The following is a 20,947-nucleotide window of genomic DNA, read 5'->3' on the forward strand; positions in this document are numbered from 1 at the left end:
TCTCCAGAAAAGGCCACATTTATGGATGGTTTTTTCCATTTGAATTGTCAAGAAAATGTGATGGTCAACTCGTATCAGCTCTATCTTGTAGCCAAGAAGATTTTCATTCCAATTCCTCCTAATCCAACTCCATCAATTCCACCAGAACCTTCCATTGCTCCGCCAAAACCTGAACCAACTCTTATTCCTCCTAAACCATCTCTGCCAACACCAATTCCAAGTTATTCGAAAGGTCCTGCTCCACCTCAACCAGTTCCATCTCCTCAACCAATAACTTCATTCGAAAGAGAAAATGGAATTCCACTTATTAAAGATTCAACAATTTCCAAGAAAATTCAAGCAGGAGAATCATCTCTCTATCGAATAACCATTCCATCCCATTCAAGATTGTCTCTTTCATGTTCCACCTTATCTGGAAAAGATATTCTTGTGTTGGTTGGTGAAAATTTCAAACCAACAAATCAACACTATTCCTTAAGAATGTTTTCAAATCACATTCAATCATTGGATAATCCTTCATCAAATTCTCAAATTTATTTCATTGTAATTGAGGGTCCTAGTGAAGGTTTCTCCCAATTTACACTTTTACCATCTGTTGCTCAATTGAATGTACGATCGGCATCATCTTCATCTCAACATTTAATTGGTCAAAGTGTCACTGGATTTATTGTAACTATTGTACTATTGACATTATCCTTAATTGGAGCTTTAATTGTAATTCTTTCTTGTGGAATTTATTGGAAAAAGAAAAGCAATAGCGAACTATACTCCCTAGAGACAACTGGATTAGTAAGAAGAGGAAATGCGAATTCATTACAAGTAGAAGCAAGTTATTATAGTGAGAATAATTTATAATAAATAACAATTTCTATTTGAATATCAATCTATTGTAATACTATTTCATTACAAATGTTAATAATTACAAGTATCTGGTCCCTTATTATTGAAATACAAATAGAAACAATACCAATTCATTTCATTAATATTCCACTTTGGCATTGGTTGATACTTCTTATGAATCAATGAATTGTAAAGCAAAGTCTTACTCCAAGTCCATCCAAAATTAGCCAAATAATAAGCTCCACTAATTTCACCAGTTTGATCAACTCCATTATCATCATGAATAAAGAAAACAATATTTGATTGATGATGTGATTTTAAATTATTGATTGAGGTCTTGTTGTGAACCCAATGTGTTAATTGGTCAACTCTTCCAATAAGTTGATCTTCCAAATTCCAAACACCTTGACCTTCTACAACTAAACTTGCTTGTAACCATTCTGGAAGTCCTGAAATATTTGCTGGATTTCCAACAAGTGGCCAATGAATAAATTCACCTTCTTTGGAATGCATGGCGAAGTATGCTTCTTCTTGAACAACAGAATCAACTTTTAACACTGAAATATCGACCAAATAAAAGTCATCTACGTTTTGATTGGTTTTACTCTTGATTTCTGCTTGAATTGCTGTTTGGAGAGTTTTCATGTCCAAGTTTAGTCCAATCACTGGTGAATCTCCTCTCAAAAGATATCTTTGAAGAGTCGGATTAGAGTCTATTAAATTTACTTGTACACATTCTGTCAACACAACAGTAAATGTGATGAGAAGTAAAAGTATAATGCCAGTTGTCAATTTTACCATTTTTTTTTATGTTTGGAACAAGAATGAATATCTCCAAAAGTTCTTTAATTGTCTCATGGAGTAACACCTCAAACTACACTTCCTAAACTCCCACAATTTGACTAGTTGTTTAGGAAGTGCACAGTTTTTAGGGAAACATTTCAAAAGCGCAGGAAAAAATTCTCAAGTTGGAAGCTGGTTGATTATTTCTTGGAATTAGGAGTTGTACTGAAGCCGAATATTAAAGTTGAACGCAGCTAATTTCGAGCAGAACTTTGATATTGCTATTTCTAATTGTTTCGACATATTCATTGTAGTTGGTGGATCATCATTGATGATTTTCGATAAATCAAAAGCTGTCACCTCTGAAAATTCCCTTTTATTTAACATCAAGTATTGGGAATTTTCGTTTCATTGCTTGCGATTGGTGACTGAGAATTCAGAGGAATTTATTTATGCAAGTAAAAGTGGAGGAATTATTAAAATTAGAGTGAAGGATTTGATGGAAGGAAAGGAAGGAATTGTGTGGGAATGTAAAAAATCAAACATGAATATTTGGGGATTAGATTTGATGGGAAATCAAGTGTTTTTTCTAGATTACAATAGATCAGTAATTTGTAAAGCAAATAAGGAAACAGGAAAGGATGAAGGTGAAGATGTTATTCATTTATTTAATGGATATGGAATTGAATTTTTATCTGAAAGTGAAATATTGACATCCAATCAACAATCTTTAGAAATTTTCAAAAAACAAGAAAATAATTGGATTTCTAAAAGAAGAGTGGTTATTCCCAAGTGTTCTACTGCCTATTCAATATTTTATGAGAAGGAATCTGGATTAGTTTACTTATCTGATACTGAAAATCATCGAATTTTTGTCATTAGATTGTTTGATTTCTCAATTGTTAAAACATTTGAAGATTCTAATGCCATTTCAAGAAATTTCGGATTGTTTGTTGATAAGCGAACTGGTTTACTCTATGTTGTTAATAACAAATCCAAAGAAATTTCTATTTTTCAATAATACTTTCGAAATGTGTCAGTTGACCAAATGGTGATTTTCAACAATTCGCGCTAGGTCCACTGGTTATCATCTATGGACGATGAAGAAGAAAACTCTGAAACAAAAGATGAAGAGGAGGAAGGAGAACAAGAAAGAATTTAAACTTGATCAATTTTTAATATTTTAAATAATTTGTACTTTTAAAAAAATGTCTCACATTGACGATGAACTATCCTGCTGCTGTTGTTGCATTCTCATCAACCCTCCAACAATGTGTATTACCATAAATTGAGAGAAAAATTTAATGAACAACGTAAAGGCTATACTAAATGGTTACAAGCTCAAGTAAATTTCATTCAATTACAGAGATTGCGTAGAAGATCCGAATCAATTGCAGCATCACACACTTATCAGCATCTTCCTATTGAATTTTTATTTGATGATTATTTGGTAATTATGGCAATGAAGAATTTTCCATTGAATTATTCACACATTGTAAAACAATTACCATTTGTTTTGAATAGGAAATCATTATTTAGACTTGCGTTTAAGAATTGTTATTCAGATCTGTTGTTTCAAGCCTCAGAAACAGCTAGGAAAGATCCAGAAATTGCACAAATGATTGTACACTTTAAAGGAACAGAATTGGAATTTCTCTCTGACGAATGTAAAGCCAATAGGAATGTGGTGTTATCTGCTGTTGGAAGTAATGGGTCAATGATTGAATTTGCGAGTGAAGAGTTGAGAAATGATGAGGAAATTATTTTGGCTGCTGTTAAAAATGGTTACGTCAACTTTCCCGAATCAATATTCGAAAGATATCCTCAAGTAGCTGTGGAATGTATGGTTTTATATTGGAATTCTAGAGCGAGTGAATTGCCTGAATTTATTTGGACATGTAGAGAACTTGTGTTGTCAGCTATCCAAAGAAATGTCAATATTTATTCTGTTAAATTATTGGCACCACATTTGAAATTAGATAGAGAGATTGTATTGATTGTTGCATTAGAAAATATTACACTTCTAGATGAGGATTTGAAAAATTTGGATAGTTTCAAAGATCGAGAATTTTGCTTACAATTTGTCAAGAATAATTACTTGGGATTTAAATTTATTCCAGAAATAATGAGACAAGATAAGGAAATAATGATGGCATGCTTGAGAAATGATCCATCAATGATTGAATTTACAGAATTGGTCAAAGACAAGGAGTTTTTATTGATGGCTCTCAATGAAGGATGTAAAATTTTACCATATCTACCAAATGATTTACTGAATGAGGAGGAATTTTTACCATTCAAAGAGTCAACAATCATTACAATAGATCAAGATTCAATTTAGATGATAATTTTCCAATGTTTATGGAGGAGTATGATGAAATTGATAATAGTCGAACCAAAATTTCTCTGGATGAAAGTTTATTCATCCAAAATGATAGAAGTGTAATTCTTAGTGCTGTTCGATTGAATCCGTCTTTGTTGGTATTTGCTACAGAGAAGTTGTTGAATGATTCAGAGTTTGCTTTGCAATGTGTCAATGGTAATGCACTATGCATTGAGTATTTACCCAACTTTAGAACTGATAAGGAATTTATTTTGCAAGCCATTGAATTGAAACCAGATAATATATGTATTGGTGATTTGTTTTCTAATGATATAGATTTTAAGGAAAGGCTCACAAATTTAATTTTGGAAAGAAGGGTTGCCTTTAGTATTGTTCCTCCATATTTGAAAGAGAATGAGGATGTTTTGCTGACATGTATGCAAATCAAACAATACGATTTTTGGTACAACCAAATTCCAACTCATCTATTAGACAGTAAGGATTTTGTTTTGAGAGCAATCAAAGCCTCTCCTTATACTTACTGGACTCTCTTTAGTAATGATACAAACTCAGAATATGAAATGCTACAATTGAAATACCATGGAATGTACATATTTTCAAATATCAAAACACGACGATTTTAATATTTTACTTAGAGAGAGAATGAATTTTGCCTATGATGGGTTAGTAGATACAAGCTGGTGCAAAATGGCTGAATTGACTTAGTAAATTTTTCATTATTAAGAATCTGGGAGAATCGAAAAATCAGCTGGATTTCACATGTGCCAAAAAGTATTAAATTGCAACAGAACAAAGCTCTTTGATTATTTACAGATCCATCTTAGTTTTATTAAAATTGATTTACTAGAGTCCCGAGGTGGCCTAAGCTCAATATCTTATGATATGACCCCCCGTTTAAACCGGGTTATTTAATAAAGCATCAATAGAGCTGCTTTTTTTTCTAATTTTTTTAAATAATTTAGAAAAGACCACCGAAGCCCATTTCTTCTTCTTCCTCTTCTTCTTCCTTCTTGTCTTCAACAACAGCAGCAGTGGTGTTAGCAGTAGCAACTGGAGCAGAGGAAGCGAACTTGCTTGGATCAGCAAGGTATTCCTTAACCTTTTCAGCTTGTGGGAATGAGAATTCAGTACCAGCAGCAATAGCCAACAAGTTCTTGAAGGTGTTAGCAACAGAGTGAGGAATAGAAGCTTCATTAGGCATATCCAAAGCCAAACCGAGAGCAGCAACATTGTTGACAGCATCTCTGACCTTTGATTCCATAACTTCGTCAGTCAAAGAAAGGACAGTTGGTGAGTAAACAGCACCGTTGTCATAAATGTTAACCAAAACCAAACCATATTCGAAAGGCTTAATGTTCAACAATTGCAACAAAGCAGCTTCTGAGGAACCGACCTTATCACCTGGGTTCAAGAGAATGTGTTCCTTGATAATTTCGACGGTACCCTTGGTAATCTTGGTGTTAATGTTAAGGGCTTGGAAGAAAGAAGTCTTGGTTGGTTCAAGACCAGTGTTAGCTGGTTGAATGACGACCTTGACTGGGGAGATGGCACCTTGCTTAGCTGGAGCACCAACCTTGTATGAGAGAATAACGTCCTTGACTTCGTTCAAATCATTGTTAGTGAAGACCAAACCAACGTTACCCTTGAGGAGATCAGCAATCTTGGCAATGTTAGCAGCTTGAGCAGCCAATGACTTGTACTTTTCTGGAGCAGAAGTCAAAACCTTGATAGCCTTCTTCATCAAAGTGTTCTTACCCATGAGCAATTCACCCTTTCCTCTCAAACCGACTCTGATGTCAGCCATTTGCTTGGATCTAACGTTGTTAGCTTCAACGAAGATAATCTTGGTGTACTTGTCCAACATGTTAATGAAGGATTCAACGTATTGTTCCTTCAACTTTTGCTTTTCGTCCTTTGACAATTGTCTCTTTGCTCTTTTGACCATTTTTGTGGGTAGACCTCTAGTTTGTTTTTTTTCAACAGAAAAATTTAAAACTTGTGCGGACAACTGGCTAAAAAATATTTTACAATCAAATTTTAATGAAAAAACTTGTTGAAGCAGCCGCCTTCATTTTCTGATTTGATGTTTGCACAAGTTATGTAATTAAGATAAACCATTTACATTATTCCAAGTATTGTTACCTCATTCTCTGAATTGTAGATGAAAACCACATGGTTAAACATTGAATGAAAGAATTCAAAAACGATTCAAAAGACTACTCTTCCAATCTTAATGAATAGATCTGTCTGATGCTGTACTTATGAGATTGGGTTCCATTCAAACACTACGTGGTAATGAAATTCTGGAAGATTAATGAACGATTTGAATTGGATTTGAAATCAATGGTTGAAATCAATTTTCTAAATTACTATCATGATTTAATTAACAACAAAATCACATTTAATAATGTAAAAAACAATAATTAACAGTGGTAACATTCGGAATTAATTTTTTGTTTTTATAAGAGTGAGAAGTTGTGTCATTTCGTCGGGTTAAATTATATAAATTGATGTTGGTGATGATGGAGAAAATCTTCTTTACATTTGATATCCACCCATTTGTTGTTGTTGGGCTTGTTGTTGCATTTGGAAGGTTTGTTCAAGTTGGTCAAGAGGAGCCATTGGAATTGGGAGAGGAAGGAAGGCTAACAAGCTATATAATTTAGTAGAGAATGAAAGTGGAGCATGTCCGTATGGTGTATAATTAACGCCAATCAAAAAGAAGATTGGGAACAAGGCCCAATGGAATTGTACTAAATTACCACCAATTTGTTTAACTAAATGTTGCATCTTTTCTATCATCGACAGCTTGCTCCAATCAACTTTTTGTGTTGGTTGTTGTGCAAAACGAAATCCTCCACCTAGTGTATTCATTTTTTAATTTACTTCATTTTTAAAAAAATTTAAAATTGATTGAATTGCAATGGTTATCCACAAAATGATTTGAAGCCTTTAAAAAGATTAAGATTTTGAATTAATTGACCACAATCTATTTTAAATATAATTTTAATTAATAACGGATTGGTGACAGTTGTACTACTTTCGATTAAAAATGTTTCAATTTAAAAGAAGGGTTATAATAATCCAATAGTAAATAATCAAGAACATGAAGAGAACATTACGATTACACGCCAAAGTACCTGTTGTAACATGATTGATTTAATAATTAGAATAATTAAAAAAAATGGTCAACAATACAAGAATGATTCCTCAGATTGCCAATGTGCCAATAGAGGTGATTCGAATTATTTGTTCTTTCATGAGCAATTTGGAGAACATGTTTGTGAGTGGAAATGTTTCATTGACATGGAGAAGAGAAATTGCCTTTCCAATTTTACTAGATAATTTAAAGAGAATTCATTCCGATCCTATTGATGATGAGATCACTGATTACAATTATTTCAAAACGGTGAAAATTGGAAGAAATTTTATTAGAATGGAATTGAGAAGATTTCTTTATGAATTTTCATTGAAATTATATGATTTTCAAAATTTAAATCAGAATTCTAAACCTCCTCTTGCTTCTATCGATTGTAATGAGTACTTGTTGGAAGAATTTGAACAAATTCAATTTTATTTTTCACATTTTTCAATTCCAAAGTTAAATTTGATCGAAAAGAAGACTGAAAAGACTGGACTCTTTAAAATGATTTCGAGTTTATTCTCAAAACAACCAAAAAAACAGGAAAAGACGAATGACGAACCAATCATTGTTGATATTAACAAGAATAGGGTTGTGGAGAAAGAACCAGTGACTGAAATTGTTTGTAAAATAGCTCTCGATGGCTATCGTGCAACTGGAAGGACATCGTTTCTGAATGCTTCGTTAAGAGATGACGCTATTGTGAATAAGGACTATTATCCTTCAATTGGAATTGATTTTGCTGCGAGAATCTTTTCATTTCCAGAAGTGTTGACCAACATATACAAAGTTCAAGTATGGGATTCCCCTTATTCCCAACTACAACCTGCATATGTGAATAATACTACAATGATTATGGAAGTTTTTGATTTGACAAAAAGAGAAACATTAGTCCATTTAATTAATGAAAATATTCCACAAATCAAACGATTAAGGCAAACTCCCCTCGAACTTGTATTTATTGGAACAAAACAAGATGTCATTCAGGAGAATCCTCAAACCAGAAACATTCCACCCAAAGACATTCAAACATGTTGTCTCAATAATTTTGGAGGAGCCCTCTGTGTTGAACTTTCTCTAACAGAACTCAAACAAGCTCAATCATTAATATGGTACAGTGTTCTTCTTCAAGATATTTGCTATCCAAAAAATCTCAAAGAATGAACGATCAATGGGTTAGACTGAAACAGCTTACACGTGCCATTCAGCCGACTTTAATTCATCGTAATTGGTAGAGGAAGCAATTCACGGGCTACGCCATGTACTTTCAGTACAAGATAGCACTAATAGGAATCGAACCATATACGTGATACCTTCCAACACTCAATTTTAATGCTTACAATTTGAGAGTAAATTACTTTTTTCAATTATTGTGGTTTTGGCATTTTTTATTATTTTTAAATTTTGTTAAATTGTGTTATTGTTAATTAAATGTTATTTGCAGAGATGTTATTCTCTGATGGAATGACCAATACTTCAGTGGAGAATGAAATTGCTGAGGGGGTTGTTGGAGACATGTCACCACATGAGCTGCTCGAAGGTAGAGAAAGGAAATTATTTTCACTTCCACTCATAGAATGATCCTTCAATGTTGTTGAGGATGATGAACCATTTTGAAGGGGAACTTGTAAGTGAGAAACCTTATGGAGTTTCTTTTGAGAGAGAGTTTCCTTTCTCTTTTCAATTTCTTTCATTGCAATTTCCATATCTCTAAATAGTGGATAAAACAAGAAGAGAATCAAAATACCAAATATCAAGACTCCAGTACAATTGAGGAATTGCCAAATTACAGAGTAGTTGGCCAATTCTGAGGCTCCTGCAGCAATGGCTATGGCAACAAGTTGTAGAGCCATACATAGCAACAAACCAATCAATAATCCGAAAGTAATTTTGAATGGAGATTGAACTCTCTTCTCAAACGAAACCTTATCAAATGAAGTTCTTGAACTGGAATTTTGACTCTCTGTAGCACTCATTTTACTCTCTGATTTGTGATGTTCAGAAACTGCTTTAGTGACATTCTTGGATGTTTTCTGAATAGTTCTCACAACAATTATTCCAGAGGCAATTAACATACACCCAACGAATACTATAACACATCCTCCAACTACAAATGATACAACTTGAATGGCAGTTGCATATTCTTTTGGAATGAAATCAAATCTCTTAATACCAGACATGATACCAATTAGGAGAATGATCAAAATGGCCAACATGACAAATAATGTGGCAATAATGGTCATTGAGGTTCGAATAATTTTGGAGGTTTCCTTAGTGATGGCTCTCATCAGTGTAGCTGTACTCCAACTAGTATTTGTGTGTTAAAATATTTTGGAAATTCGAATACTTACAACATGTTTTGAACGAAAACAATGATTGAAAACAGTGTCAAGAAATTACTTGTCATTGTAAAACTGTTCAGACCAAGAAATACTTGCATGGCAATAAATAATTTCCATTCAATTAATTGTCCTGCTTCAATCTTTTCTCTGATGACTAATTGTAAGGTTTCGTTTACAACTCTTACAAGTAAACTAAATATTTGAACTGTTACATAAATACCAGTCATAATGAACAGTATCGTTTGGTTTCTCTTTAGTTTCAGTTTTCTTGTAACTCTAATGATGAATCCAATAAGAACGAAAATGTAAACTGAAAAGAGAATGAGAAATATTATTGTATTCGAAAGTACTAAACCACTGGCCCAAATAGGTTTCATTTGATCCAAGGTAACATTCGTATAACCTTCACCATTTACAATTACTGATGATGAATCTAATAGTGCAAATAAACGTTCTGACATTTTTTGTATGATTATTTGTACATGTTGGTTATTGTGTTGTTCTTGAAAATGGGTATCGATGCTAGATCATAGATTCGAATATCTTCTCTTTTTAGAGAAGGTAAAATAATCATGACTATTTGAAATCAAATTAGTAGAAATGAAAACATGATTGGAAGGAAGCTATCAATTCTATATTTATTCGAATCTATTTATTAGGACGAGCCAAAAAAGTACAAGTCGAAAGGTCATACACATCTTTATATTATAGATTTAGCACTATTGATAAGTGTACTACCAACATTTCCAATAACTGAACTAACCATTGAGAATGGATTCAAAGTTTCATTTTGATTTCTTCTAATCTTTGATCTCAATAAATTGTAAAGAGAATCAAACTCAAGTTTGCTTTGAATAATTGGTAATTCAAATGTTAATCCATGACTAGTTAAAATTGAAAGTGTTCCTAAAATTGGAGATTCTTGATTGTCTACATTTTGTAATTTTTTCACAGATTTGATTGAGGTAAATGGAATGACAGTATCTTTCTTTTGAGGTTTCATCCATTCGAAACAAAAATATTGTTCTCCAATAAAGGCAATACCAGTTGGTTCTTGTGAATTCGTGGAAAGAAGGAAATAGGTAATTAACTTTTCTCTTGAACAAATCTTATCAATTTGGAATCTTTGGAAGAAGTATGTTTGAGCTTCTTCTTGTGTCAACATATTTGAAATATTATCATTCTTTGGTTCTTGACGTTTGAGAGAGGCCTTTGAGTGTTTGTATTGATCAAGGAATGTTTCACAATTTTCCTTTTCAATATCACAAACTTCAATCTCTCCGTAATCTTTAATGGAGATTTTCAAAGTGTTGGAAGTTTGCACAATGTTCTCAATTCTATTCCATGTGAATTTTTCATAGAAGGTTGCTTGAACAGCATAGAAACAGAAACTACTTGTAAATACAAATATGGAAGATTTGAAAGAGTTTTCATCTTGTCTAACATTGGATGAGAAGAATGTAATGCATTGTTCCTCTAATGGAATATCAAACTTTCTCTTGATGATATCTTCTCTATTTTCCTCATCTTCTGGACCTTTACTAGCTAATGAATCAGAAGATTCAGATGCAGCTGATATGAATCCCTTTGTTTGTTCAGATGATGGTTTTGATCCAAATTTAAACAAGTTCATCAATTTGCTTGGTGTATTGGTGCTTTGTGTTGGGGTGGCCTTGTTCTTTGATATTTCCACATTATTTCCAAGATTTTTGAATTGAGTTTGTAAACATTCAATGAAAGCACTTCTTGAAGATTCATCAGAAAAGAAAAACTTGACTCTATTCTTTGGATTGTTACTTGAGGAGCCAACATAGATAGAAGTGTTGGCAGATATTTTGAAATGAATAGAAACTCCCTTTCTCATAAAACCTTCTGTTAAATGAATCTTTTCAACATCGCGTAATGAAATTCTGTGATAAACATTTGAGAATCTAAATTCAAATAATAAAAATTCACCACCAATGTGAATAGTTCCTGGAGCAATCTTTGAAGAATCATAACAGGTCGACGTTAAATAGACAGTTAATTTGTCTGTTCCTTCAACAATGGAATATCTAGCATAAATATTGAATTTGATAATTAATCTTTGAACCTTTGCAGTTTCCTTATATTTAGAATAAATTTTTCTAGCTTTTTCATCATTCTTCTTTCTAGTAAAAAGTATGGAAACTATGTGATAGGCCTTAACAGGATATTTCTCTGCAAATTTAGTATTTGAAGCAAGTTTTTGTAAGTGAGCTTCCAGCTTTTCTGTTTGGGTATTGTAAAGTTTACAAAGCTTGACTAAAAGTTTACTCTTAGTTCTGGCAAAATCATGTGAAAGAGCAGTTTCTTCCTCTTCGTCATCTGTCTTCTCAGCAGATCCACAAAAGTAAATAATAAATAACTCTAAAATAGATTCCAATACATATGCCTTTTTTTAAATATTAGTTTTTAACTAAATTGTGAGATGATACTTACTTGTTGGGCAGTCAAAAAAACTCTATCTTGAGGTTTCCTAGTAAAATTAGCAGGATCCAACAGGAAAGTACTCAATTCCTCTACTACTATCAAGAATAATCTTTCCAAAATCTTCTTGAATAAATCCTTATAACAATTTTGACTCAAAATTTCCAAAGCAGGTGTTAAAATTGGGATGAAGAGTGATGAATCTAGAAGTGCATCAGATTTGCTCTGGAAGAGATTTTTAACTTCAACTCTTGTAGAATTCTTCATCTTGGCAAGATCTTTTTTAGCATTTTGTAAAACGTAATTAATAGCATTTCTTATTGGAGCTTGGAAAATGTTAGCAGTTGCTAATGTCAAATCGAACAAAACTTCATTGAATTGTTTTGTGAATTTTTGAATTGACATGTTAGACTTTTTGGAATATTCATTTTCAATCTGTTTAGATTTTTGATTCGATTTCTTTTCAACTTCATCAAAATCAATATCATCTCTATCATAATCTTCAAATCCAGTTTCTTCCGTAGTTTCTTCATATTCAGCCCATGAAGAAGTATCAAATATATTCTTTACAACAGATTGAAGCTCTTGTCTACATGCTTCAATGTCATTCAATCTAATCACAAAATGTTTGGTGATTGCAACAGGTAAAATATGAGTATCCTTCAAATCTTTAAATACAGACTTTGGAACAATCATATTAAAGAGAAGGTTACTTTGTTTTTGTTTTGAATCAACATTTTGGTTGGAGAGACTGTTGACATCCTCCAAACATTGATCTGAGACTTTCTTTGCATATTCTGTTGCGGTAATTCTAATAACAAGCTCTGCAAATCTTACATACAAATTGGAATCAGAAAATTCCAATTTTTGTAACAATTCAAATATTTGATTTACAGAGGTAAAATAATCTACCACTGAGGTACTATGCATACAACTATCATTGATAGGTTCAAAAGTATCAATTGCAATACTTTGTTTGATCCATTTGGATAACATTTCACTTAATTCTGTCATATATCTTTCAGAATAACCCTCACTAATAGATTTAGCATCAATAAATTTGAAATTAGAAAGTTCCTTAGATGAAAAATCGTGTCTAATTTCCTCATGGAGAGGTTTCAACTTGTTACAAAGAGTGAGCATATAAAATCCATTAATGTTATCATTCTTCTTAGCGTATTGGATATAGTTGTCCAAATTAGAGTAATAAAACGTCAGTGCCTCCATTTCAAAATTGTCGATAGAGAAAATTCCTGAAAAATAGAAAATCTCATCAATAACTTTCACTAATTCTGAGCACAGCTCTACAAGAATAGGTCCGTTCATATCTTTAAATCCAAGACTATTTTGAATCTCCTCAATAATTCCATCTAGATGTGTTTGAAAAGCTCCATTAATAATCTTCTTCAATCTCTTACTGTACTCCTTTTCAACAATTCTGTTATTATATTTACAACACAAGAGTTTGTGTACAAAAACGAAGGATTTTAGGGCTCCTTGTGGTTCGTTCTTAGGAAACATGGTAATATATTGTTTCATAGCTTTCTCAATCTTTTTCAAAAGTGTTTCTGTCAAGTCAAAATATCTGTTTCTTTCAGTTTGTGTCATTGGGAAATATTTGCTTTGTAAATTGTTATCAAGCAATTCCAAACACTTTTGTAAATCATCAGAAAATGTGATTGCCAACTTAATATTGGATGCAAACACTTCCAAATATAACAATCTCTTATATGTCTCTGTGATACCATATCTCTTCTCAAAATCATTTAAAATCCAACCTTGACTAGGACACATAAAATCTTCACAGTCAGAATCTTGTAACTTCTCTCGATTTTTAACTAAAGATTTCAATGTAAATTTGTACAATTTAATCCAATCAATTCTACTCTCCTTAGAAAAATCAGTAATTACATCGACCTTACATGGATATCTTCTAAAAGTAGCTTTCATGCATACTGAAATACATCCTATAACTTCATTTTCATTCTTAGAATCACGAGGATGTGGATGTAAATCAATAGTTTCAGAAATTTGGGCACTTCCCCAAACACCACTTGAGGTATAAGCTTGTGTCATTATAGAGGAAATTCGTAGCTTTGTAGTACCAAAATGAATCTTCTTCAATCCTCCAAGCTGGAAATAATAAAATTCTATAGACATATCTTGATCCTCGCATGATGTCGAAATGGTATGAGAAAGAGTCTCTGGAATTTCAATATCGATTGCATTCTTAATGTTCATAGCAAATTTACTACAATCAATTTTTTCAGATTCTATAATGGTCTGTTGTGTACTCTTTGAATCTTTCAGATAGCATATTTTGTAACAAATTACTTGATTTGTGGTGATCTCTGTGAATATGTGTTAGTTTCCAATAAAATAATAAGGTGAACTTACTTTTAAAAGCCTTTTGCAAATCAATAGTAACCATATTAAACTTGAAATTCAAAGTTCCCAAAAATGGAACAGCTCTCTGTTGGTCTATAGAATTTAAAATTAAAGAAATTTGATTGAGTTCATCTTTTTTCCAAGACTGATATTCAGTTTCTTTTGAGAAAATTTTCTTATAATACATTGGGTTTAAATCATTTTCAGCCATATATTTTCTGAATAATATTACATTCTTTACCAAATCACTTCCATTGGTATTTCTCATAATTTTACTTCGTTGAGGAAAATATTGAGTATCAACTGTTTTCCAAATCTTATCAAATTCACTATTCGAAACTGTATTAGCAAATGAAATTTTCAAAGTATTTTTCAATAATTCCAAATCTATATCATTCGATATTTCCAACTTGTCAGTCTTACTATTTACATTAATTTGTGGAAATAAAGGCATATAAATACATTGAACGCACATTCTAAGTGCTTCCATCATTTCAAATTTTGTAAATTCTTCAAATGAATCATCTTTATCCAAATTATCCAATTGTTTCAAAAAATCTCCCAAATTGATTGTATCAATAGCAATTTCAGATTCTTGATTATCATTTGATTTTGCACTTGTTGTTGCACTTTTAGTAGGTGGTTTCCTAAAGCTAAGCCACTCCGAGAAGGAAATTCCCTGCTTTTGATTATTTACATCTCTCTTCTCCTTCTTTCTACGTGGCGTAATTTCTCTAATTTCATTCCCGATAGCTGATGTAATATTCTTCGGATTTGGAATGGCAGACAACAAGCCAGAGAAGAATTTTGTTGAAGTTGAATTAAAAGCCGTCACTGGTTTAATCCGTTGATGACTATTATTCATACTAAGAGTGCTACTATTATTTAGATCGGTAGTGCCACTACCAACATTAGAAGCCAAAGAAGAGGAAGAAGGCTTGGTTTTGAGCATTTTTTTTTGAATTGGAAATTGTTGTAAAAAAAGGTGTTGATTTTTTGATTGTCAACGTCTAATTTTAATCATAAGAAAGGAATGAAGTTAGATGAGTTGTCGGATGAACGATTTACAGGAAATCCATGTAATTTTGACAAAATTCTTTAAAATAATTTAGATAATTCAAATATTTCTTATATGAATAATTAAATAGTGGGCTTATCTTCTCGTCAAAATTTCAAAAATAGTTCAAAACTATTCTTATCAGCCCTTAATTGCATAAATTTTGGAGCAAGTAGTTAGTTAATACTGGAATTGATGAAACACCAACGACAAAAGAGACACGGTCCTATCTTGGAAGAATATTTATTGAATTCTGATAGTCACAGAAGAGAATTGTTGAAACAAAACGGTGTTTTGGATGAATTGCTCGATATTGCCATTAAGATCAAACATGAACATGGCTATTGGTGGCAGATACAATGATAATACAGTCTATTAGAATGTCTCTTTAAAAAAGAAAATGAATATAACATGGTTAAGAAATATGATGGACATGAAGTATTTGACTTTAGATTTTCAAATACTGGGAATTTTACTCTAGCCTATTTAATTACCTACAAATTTTGTAAATAATAAATTTTTTACAAAATATTAAGCTTACTGGAAAAATTGTATAATCTACCAGTATCCATTGTTATCCTATCCATTCAATAATAATAAGGATAATACAATATTTGATATTAAATTGTGAAATCCATATGTTGTATTTGTGTTTGTAACGGCTTTCCAATAAATGTTTAAAAATAAAAAAAAATGAGTTCATCAACTAGTGCTGAATCATCCGCTGTTGCTGATGTTGCTAAGATTGAATCTATGAGCGCAGCTGAAAGATTGGAACAAAGAAAGAAGAGATTTGCTAATGTTAGTATTTTATATTATGATGATGGAAATTCTCATCAAGAATTTTTAAAAAATTAATTTGATCATGTTTTGTCATCATCAAATCTTAACATCAATTAACACCATGATAGGCCGCAGCCACAACTGGTGAATCAACAACAACTAGTGAAGCCACCACAAGTGAATTAACTGAAGAAGAAAAGATCAAGAAACGTAAAGAAAGATTTGCTTCTTCCGATTTGGAAAGAATGACCAATCAAGCCCTAGGAACTGAAGGAGTTGAAAAGAAGAAGAAAGGTAGAGGAATTCATAAACAAAACAAGACTGGAGGTCGTGGAGGTAAATCAAATCGTGGAAGAGGTGGAAAGAGAGGTGGTCGTGGTCGTGGAGGTAAAAAGAACTAAGTCCTAAGCAATTTAATATTAAATAAAAGAATTTATAAGTTTCCAATGTGTTTGAGTAAAAGCCCATTCATGGTAGAACTCGAATGTACAAATGATGATGACATTTCGAAAAATTGAGTGTATATTATGTGTGTTAAAATTATTACTAGAATTACTTTTGAGTGGCAGCATTCAATTCCTTTTCAGATTCCAAAAGACCAGTACCCTTGAAGTGACGAAGTTGGGCATTGTATACTGGATATTGGAAACGAGTTGTAGAATTGTAGAACTTTTCATAAGCATTGAATTCAGGTTCTCCCTTCATCAATTCCTCAACCTTCTTTAAGAAGGCTCTTCTTTGTAAAGTAAAAGCAATATCATGTTCGGCTTGTAAGAAAGGTGTCATAGCTAATTCGAGAACTTCTCTTTCCTTCTTCAATTCACTATTTAAATATATTATCATCATAAATTTTCCAATTAATTTCCATTCAATATATCTACAATTACTATTAATAATAACACTTACTCTCTCTTCTTGATCCATTTATAATAACGATACCAACCGTAAGCCATCACTGCTGTGGAGATGAAGAGGAAAGTTCCTATGGACCAAAACTTGTTTGGAGAGTTTCTTCTAACTCTTACAGCTGGGAAACCACCTTGTGGAGCAACATCTTGGTTCAATTCAAGTGGGTTTTGAACAAGAGGACCCATATTTGCAATTTTGCTGTTGTTTCCATCAACAGCAGCACGTTTTGGCAAGAGGGAAGAAGCACCTCGAATAACTCTTCTACTCATCATTTTTTATTTTAAATGAAAAAAATTTATTCCAATAGAAAATAATAGTAATAATATTAATAATAAATACCAATACTATTGAACAAATGTAATTGTTATAATCGTGTTATATGAATATGGAATGATTAAAGTAAATTCTTATTTGTATGATTTGAATATTATTATCTTTTAAAAGATTCAATGCCTGCAAAAATAAAAATTTTCAATGATGTTTTGAATATTTTCCAATGACCTTGAATCTCCAACAATAAAATCATATCCAAATTAATTACATTCTCTAAAGTATGGAAGCATCTTGTATTTGAAGATAATCTTCCTCTATAATATTAATAATAGAATCAAAGGCTTTGTTGAGTTTTTCTTTGCTGGCTTGTGGTGTGTTGTAAAATTGAAGAACAAAAAATGAGCCAAAAGCTAAGCGCTGCCAACACAATTTCTCAACAACAACAACAACAAGATGTTGTTCCTGTCCAAGAATTTGGAAAGGACTTTATCGAAAAGATGGAAAATGCTCCACCTGTTACTGAAGTTTCCATCGATGCTATGGTATTGTTGAAAATGATTAATCACTGTACCGAAAAAGTTCCAATTCAAGTCACCGGACAACTCTTAGGTTTGGATAATGAAGGCGTTTTGGAAGTTACAAATTGTTTCCCATTCCCATCATCATCATCATATAACGAAAGTATGTTTTATTAATTATAAGAATATAGAATATTCTAAACAAATTTGAACCTTTAACAAAAACAACAGGTATTTCTGAAGAAGAAAGAAACGATCAAGATGATAAATATCAAATTGATATGTTACAATGTCTTACGGATGTTAATGTTGATAACAATACTGTTGGTTGGTACCAATCTACTTACATGGATAGTTTTATGAATGCTACAACTATTGCTAATCAATACCAATATCAAAGAACTCTCGGAAATAAGCGATGCATTCACTTAGTTTTTGATCCATTGAGAACTAGACGTGGTGAATTATTTGTTAAAGCTTATCGTCTTTCTGATAAATTCATTGAAGCTGTTAAAATTTCATACTTACAACAAACTGAACTTTCAAGTATGAAAAAGAAATACGATTTAAAGAATAAGAATAAGAAAGAAGATATTGAAGTACTTACTGAAAAGGAAAAATTACCAGAATCAATTGAAAAAATTCAAATCACACAAGAAATTTTGGCTACATTGAACCTCTCTGATAAGGATATTTTCGATGAATTACCAATTCAAATCCATAACTATGCCTTGGTTCAAGCTTTCCTCTTAGATTTTGAAAATGATGAACCATCTCATCTCTTGGCTGGTTATGATAGCTTGGATATGGCTAATACTCAATTCTTGACACGTGGATTGGAAAGTCTTATTGAATATGCTGATAGCTTATCAGTCCAACAACATCGTTACCAATTATATCAAAAGAAATTGGCTCAACAAAAACAAAACGCCAAGAAGAAGGATAAGACACAAGAAGAACAAGAATTTATGTTAAAGTCTGTTCAACAACCAGATCAACTTGATTATTTGATGATTGCCAACCAATTAGGAAATGCTTGCGACCAAATGACTTCGTTCTCCTCTCAATCTATCAACTTGAGCAAAATTGCTGAGCTCGGAATGAAAAAGGAATAAATTCCATACAATAATTTATTAAGATTTTGTATTTTATAAATTAAACTTTAATTTGATTTCGTCTATTGGATCCATAGAAATATGTTCCACATCTATCTCTTCTTGAACTTCATCCTCTGCAATAATTTCATCAACAGGGAAGGAGAATTCGCTTGTTTGAATTGGCTTTTCGTGGAGATACTCTTCGTCTTCATCTTCAGCTTCCTCGAACATGTTGCTGGAACTGACTGATTTACAGCTGAGCACAACTTGTCATAATTTAACAATGATTTTCCTTCTTCTTTCTTTCTTCTTTCTTCTTGGATTGTGTGTGAGATTTTCACACCAATTAAAAAACTACCAACTAGAGTTATGGTGATTATTTGGAGAAAATTAGATGAAACTGAAATAATAGAAAATAAATGAGCACCATTTGCAACCTCATCAATTACTACACAAGAAACCTCTTTTGCTACAAGGAATACACCATAAATAGTCCATCCAAGCCTAATTAATAGGAATAATATTGAAGTAAAAATCATTCTTTTGAAATTATAATGAATCAACTGAAAAACTCAAACTCACTTTTTTCCCTTAACAAACAGAACTACAGAACAGCAAACAAACGAGGCACAAGCATTGACTAACAACCATGACCAAATAGGTTGGTCACATTTAGAACATTCCTTATAGTACACAACCAACAGTACTATCGAAGTGAGTAGGAACAGTAAATCCCATACAAATATTATAATGTTCGTTCTATGTTATTGGTTATTCAATTAATCCAAAACAAAACATACAATCCAGCTTTCACTCTTTTCTTTATACTATCCTTAATTTTTGTATACTTCGGAGGTGAAAGTAATTGAGGGTTAAAATCTTGCAGTTCAGGTCTTCCATATTGAATTTTTTCTTCTTCCTCGGAATCGCTATCATCCGATCTATTATCCAAATCAATCTTGTTATTTTGATTTGAAGGATCATCCCCTCTATCTTGTAATTCCAATATTATTTCTTCTGAGGGTGGTATTGATTGACTTCTGAGGGTATCCTGAATCATTTTTTTTTTTGATTGAAAAATTGTACTTTTTTTAGGCGGGATCAAGATTAAAAAAAATGCTCACACATCAAACTTCTCTCTTCCGAAGTGTTGTCAGAAGAAGCTTTTGTTCGTCATCATCACTGCTGTTATTAACAAGGAGAAATTTTACCACAACAATAATTTTAAATAATAATCAGGAAAAAACAAGAGTTAGACCGTTGACAGAGAAGGACAAACTTAAACAGAGACAAATTAATTTCGAGAAGAGGCTGAAGGAATTGGATGACTCTGCTATCGATCTAGGTAATAATGAAACTTTGAATCAACCACCAAAAAGTTTTGAACAGAGATTGAAGGAATTAGAAAGAAATGCAACTACAACAAAATCCAAAGTTCCGAAATGGCTTAAAGAACATCATACAAGACATCCAACACCATATTCGATATATGTGAAACAGTGTTGGAAAAATGCAATTGAACATTATGAAAACAACAAGGAACATTTTGATAATTTATTTCCAAATTTCGAGAAACGAAAGAATTTGATGATTTCAAAAATATTAGCACTTCAGTGGAAAACATTGAAAGAAGAGGATAAAAAAATATATTACGATACTCATGAGGAGATTAAAAAAGCAAATCCTTTACCAATCGTGGATGATAAACCAGAGTGGAAGAAAATTAAAAGACCAAGAACAGCTTTCCTACATTTCAAGATGGATATTTTCCAGAGTGTGAAATCTCAATTTGCAAGCTACAACATCCAACAATTGAATTTTATTATTTCTGAAATGTATAAAAAATTACCAGAGGATAAGTTGGAATATTACAGAGGACTTTGCTCTAAAGAAAGAAGCCAGTATTATAAACTAAAAGAAGAAACGATAAATAAGCATAAGAAGCCAACAGAGGAAATCAAACAGGAGGATTATGAAAATGAGGAAGAGGATGATGAATACGAAAGTGATGAATTTTATTAAA

The 20,947-nt window shown here is 32.1% G+C and overlaps 13 protein-coding genes across 13 annotated transcripts; 7 read left to right on the forward strand and 6 right to left on the reverse strand.

Annotated features, from left to right (window-relative positions):
- Window positions 1-60: 60 nt before the first annotated feature.
- On the forward strand, window positions 61-855 carry NAEGRDRAFT_69993 (uncharacterized protein; the record flags this gene model as incomplete). The annotated part of the gene is made up of 1 exon (XM_002674856.1): window positions 61-855. The coding sequence occupies one exon, from the start codon at window positions 61-63 to the stop codon at window positions 853-855; it is 795 nt and encodes a 264-aa protein (XP_002674902.1).
- Window positions 856-912: 57 nt separating this feature from the next.
- Window positions 913-1,641, reverse strand: NAEGRDRAFT_69994 (uncharacterized protein; the record flags this gene model as incomplete). Its single annotated transcript, XM_002674947.1, has 1 exon — window positions 913-1,641. The coding sequence occupies one exon, from the start codon at window positions 1,639-1,641 to the stop codon at window positions 913-915; it is 729 nt and encodes a 242-aa protein (XP_002674993.1).
- Window positions 1,642-2,167: 526 nt separating this feature from the next.
- Window positions 2,168-2,644, forward strand: NAEGRDRAFT_69995 (uncharacterized protein; the record flags this gene model as incomplete). Its single annotated transcript, XM_002674857.1, has 1 exon — window positions 2,168-2,644. The coding sequence occupies one exon, from the start codon at window positions 2,168-2,170 to the stop codon at window positions 2,642-2,644; it is 477 nt and encodes a 158-aa protein (XP_002674903.1).
- Window positions 2,645-2,839: 195 nt separating this feature from the next.
- Window positions 2,840-4,682, forward strand: NAEGRDRAFT_80504 (uncharacterized protein). The gene is made up of 2 exons (XM_002674858.1): window positions 2,840-3,927; window positions 3,948-4,682. The coding sequence occupies exons 1-2, from the start codon at window positions 3,080-3,082 to the stop codon at window positions 4,588-4,590; spliced, it is 1,491 nt and encodes a 496-aa protein (XP_002674904.1). The 5' UTR covers window positions 2,840-3,079; the 3' UTR covers window positions 4,591-4,682.
- A 94-nt stretch (window positions 4,683-4,776) lies between these two features.
- Window positions 4,777-5,937, reverse strand: NAEGRDRAFT_83230 (uncharacterized protein). Its single transcript, XM_002674948.1, has one exon. It carries the CDS (start codon window positions 5,910-5,912, stop codon window positions 4,926-4,928), a length of 987 nt encoding a protein of 328 aa, XP_002674994.1. The 5' UTR covers window positions 5,913-5,937; the 3' UTR covers window positions 4,777-4,925.
- A 568-nt stretch (window positions 5,938-6,505) lies between these two features.
- On the reverse strand, window positions 6,506-6,841 carry NAEGRDRAFT_69998 (uncharacterized protein; the record flags this gene model as incomplete). The annotated part of the gene is made up of 1 exon (XM_002674949.1): window positions 6,506-6,841. One exon carries the CDS (start codon window positions 6,839-6,841, stop codon window positions 6,506-6,508), a length of 336 nt encoding a protein of 111 aa, XP_002674995.1.
- Window positions 6,842-7,151: 310 nt separating this feature from the next.
- Window positions 7,152-8,273, forward strand: NAEGRDRAFT_50687 (uncharacterized protein; the record flags this gene model as incomplete). The annotated part of the gene is made up of 1 exon (XM_002674859.1): window positions 7,152-8,273. The coding sequence occupies one exon, from the start codon at window positions 7,152-7,154 to the stop codon at window positions 8,271-8,273; it is 1,122 nt and encodes a 373-aa protein (XP_002674905.1).
- Window positions 8,274-8,536: 263 nt separating this feature from the next.
- NAEGRDRAFT_70000 (uncharacterized protein) lies at window positions 8,537-9,912 on the reverse strand (the record flags this gene model as incomplete). The annotated part of the gene is made up of 2 exons (XM_002674950.1): window positions 8,537-9,416; window positions 9,461-9,912. 2 exons carry the CDS (start codon window positions 9,910-9,912, stop codon window positions 8,537-8,539), a joined length of 1,332 nt encoding a protein of 443 aa, XP_002674996.1.
- A 182-nt stretch (window positions 9,913-10,094) lies between these two features.
- NAEGRDRAFT_80506 (uncharacterized protein) lies at window positions 10,095-15,239 on the reverse strand (the record flags this gene model as incomplete). The annotated part of the gene is made up of 3 exons (XM_002674951.1): window positions 10,095-11,864; window positions 11,912-14,250; window positions 14,297-15,239. The coding sequence occupies 3 exons, from the start codon at window positions 15,237-15,239 to the stop codon at window positions 10,152-10,154; spliced, it is 4,995 nt and encodes a 1,664-aa protein (XP_002674997.1). The 3' UTR covers window positions 10,095-10,151.
- A 798-nt stretch (window positions 15,240-16,037) lies between these two features.
- NAEGRDRAFT_70002 (uncharacterized protein) lies at window positions 16,038-16,528 on the forward strand (the record flags this gene model as incomplete). Its single annotated transcript, XM_002674860.1, has 2 exons — window positions 16,038-16,145; window positions 16,256-16,528. The coding sequence occupies 2 exons, from the start codon at window positions 16,038-16,040 to the stop codon at window positions 16,526-16,528; spliced, it is 381 nt and encodes a 126-aa protein (XP_002674906.1).
- Window positions 16,529-16,539: 11 nt separating this feature from the next.
- On the reverse strand, window positions 16,540-17,308 carry NAEGRDRAFT_80507 (uncharacterized protein; the record flags this gene model as incomplete). The annotated part of the gene is made up of 2 exons (XM_002674952.1): window positions 16,540-16,950; window positions 17,034-17,308. The coding sequence occupies 2 exons, from the start codon at window positions 17,306-17,308 to the stop codon at window positions 16,680-16,682; spliced, it is 546 nt and encodes a 181-aa protein (XP_002674998.1). The 3' UTR covers window positions 16,540-16,679.
- Window positions 17,309-17,707: 399 nt separating this feature from the next.
- Window positions 17,708-18,942, forward strand: NAEGRDRAFT_50689 (uncharacterized protein; the record flags this gene model as incomplete). Its single annotated transcript, XM_002674861.1, has 2 exons — window positions 17,708-17,990; window positions 18,059-18,942. The coding sequence occupies 2 exons, from the start codon at window positions 17,708-17,710 to the stop codon at window positions 18,940-18,942; spliced, it is 1,167 nt and encodes a 388-aa protein (XP_002674907.1).
- Window positions 18,943-20,040: 1,098 nt separating this feature from the next.
- NAEGRDRAFT_50690 (uncharacterized protein) lies at window positions 20,041-20,946 on the forward strand (the record flags this gene model as incomplete). The annotated part of the gene is made up of 1 exon (XM_002674862.1): window positions 20,041-20,946. One exon carries the CDS (start codon window positions 20,041-20,043, stop codon window positions 20,944-20,946), a length of 906 nt encoding a protein of 301 aa, XP_002674908.1.
- Between the last annotated feature and the right edge of the window lies 1 nt (window position 20,947).

Source organism: Naegleria gruberi (assembly GCF_000004985.1).
Source record: "Naegleria gruberi genomic scaffold NAEGRscaffold_37, whole genome shotgun sequence".
NCBI lineage: Eukaryota > Heterolobosea > Eutetramitea > Acrasida > Naegleriidae > Naegleria > Naegleria gruberi.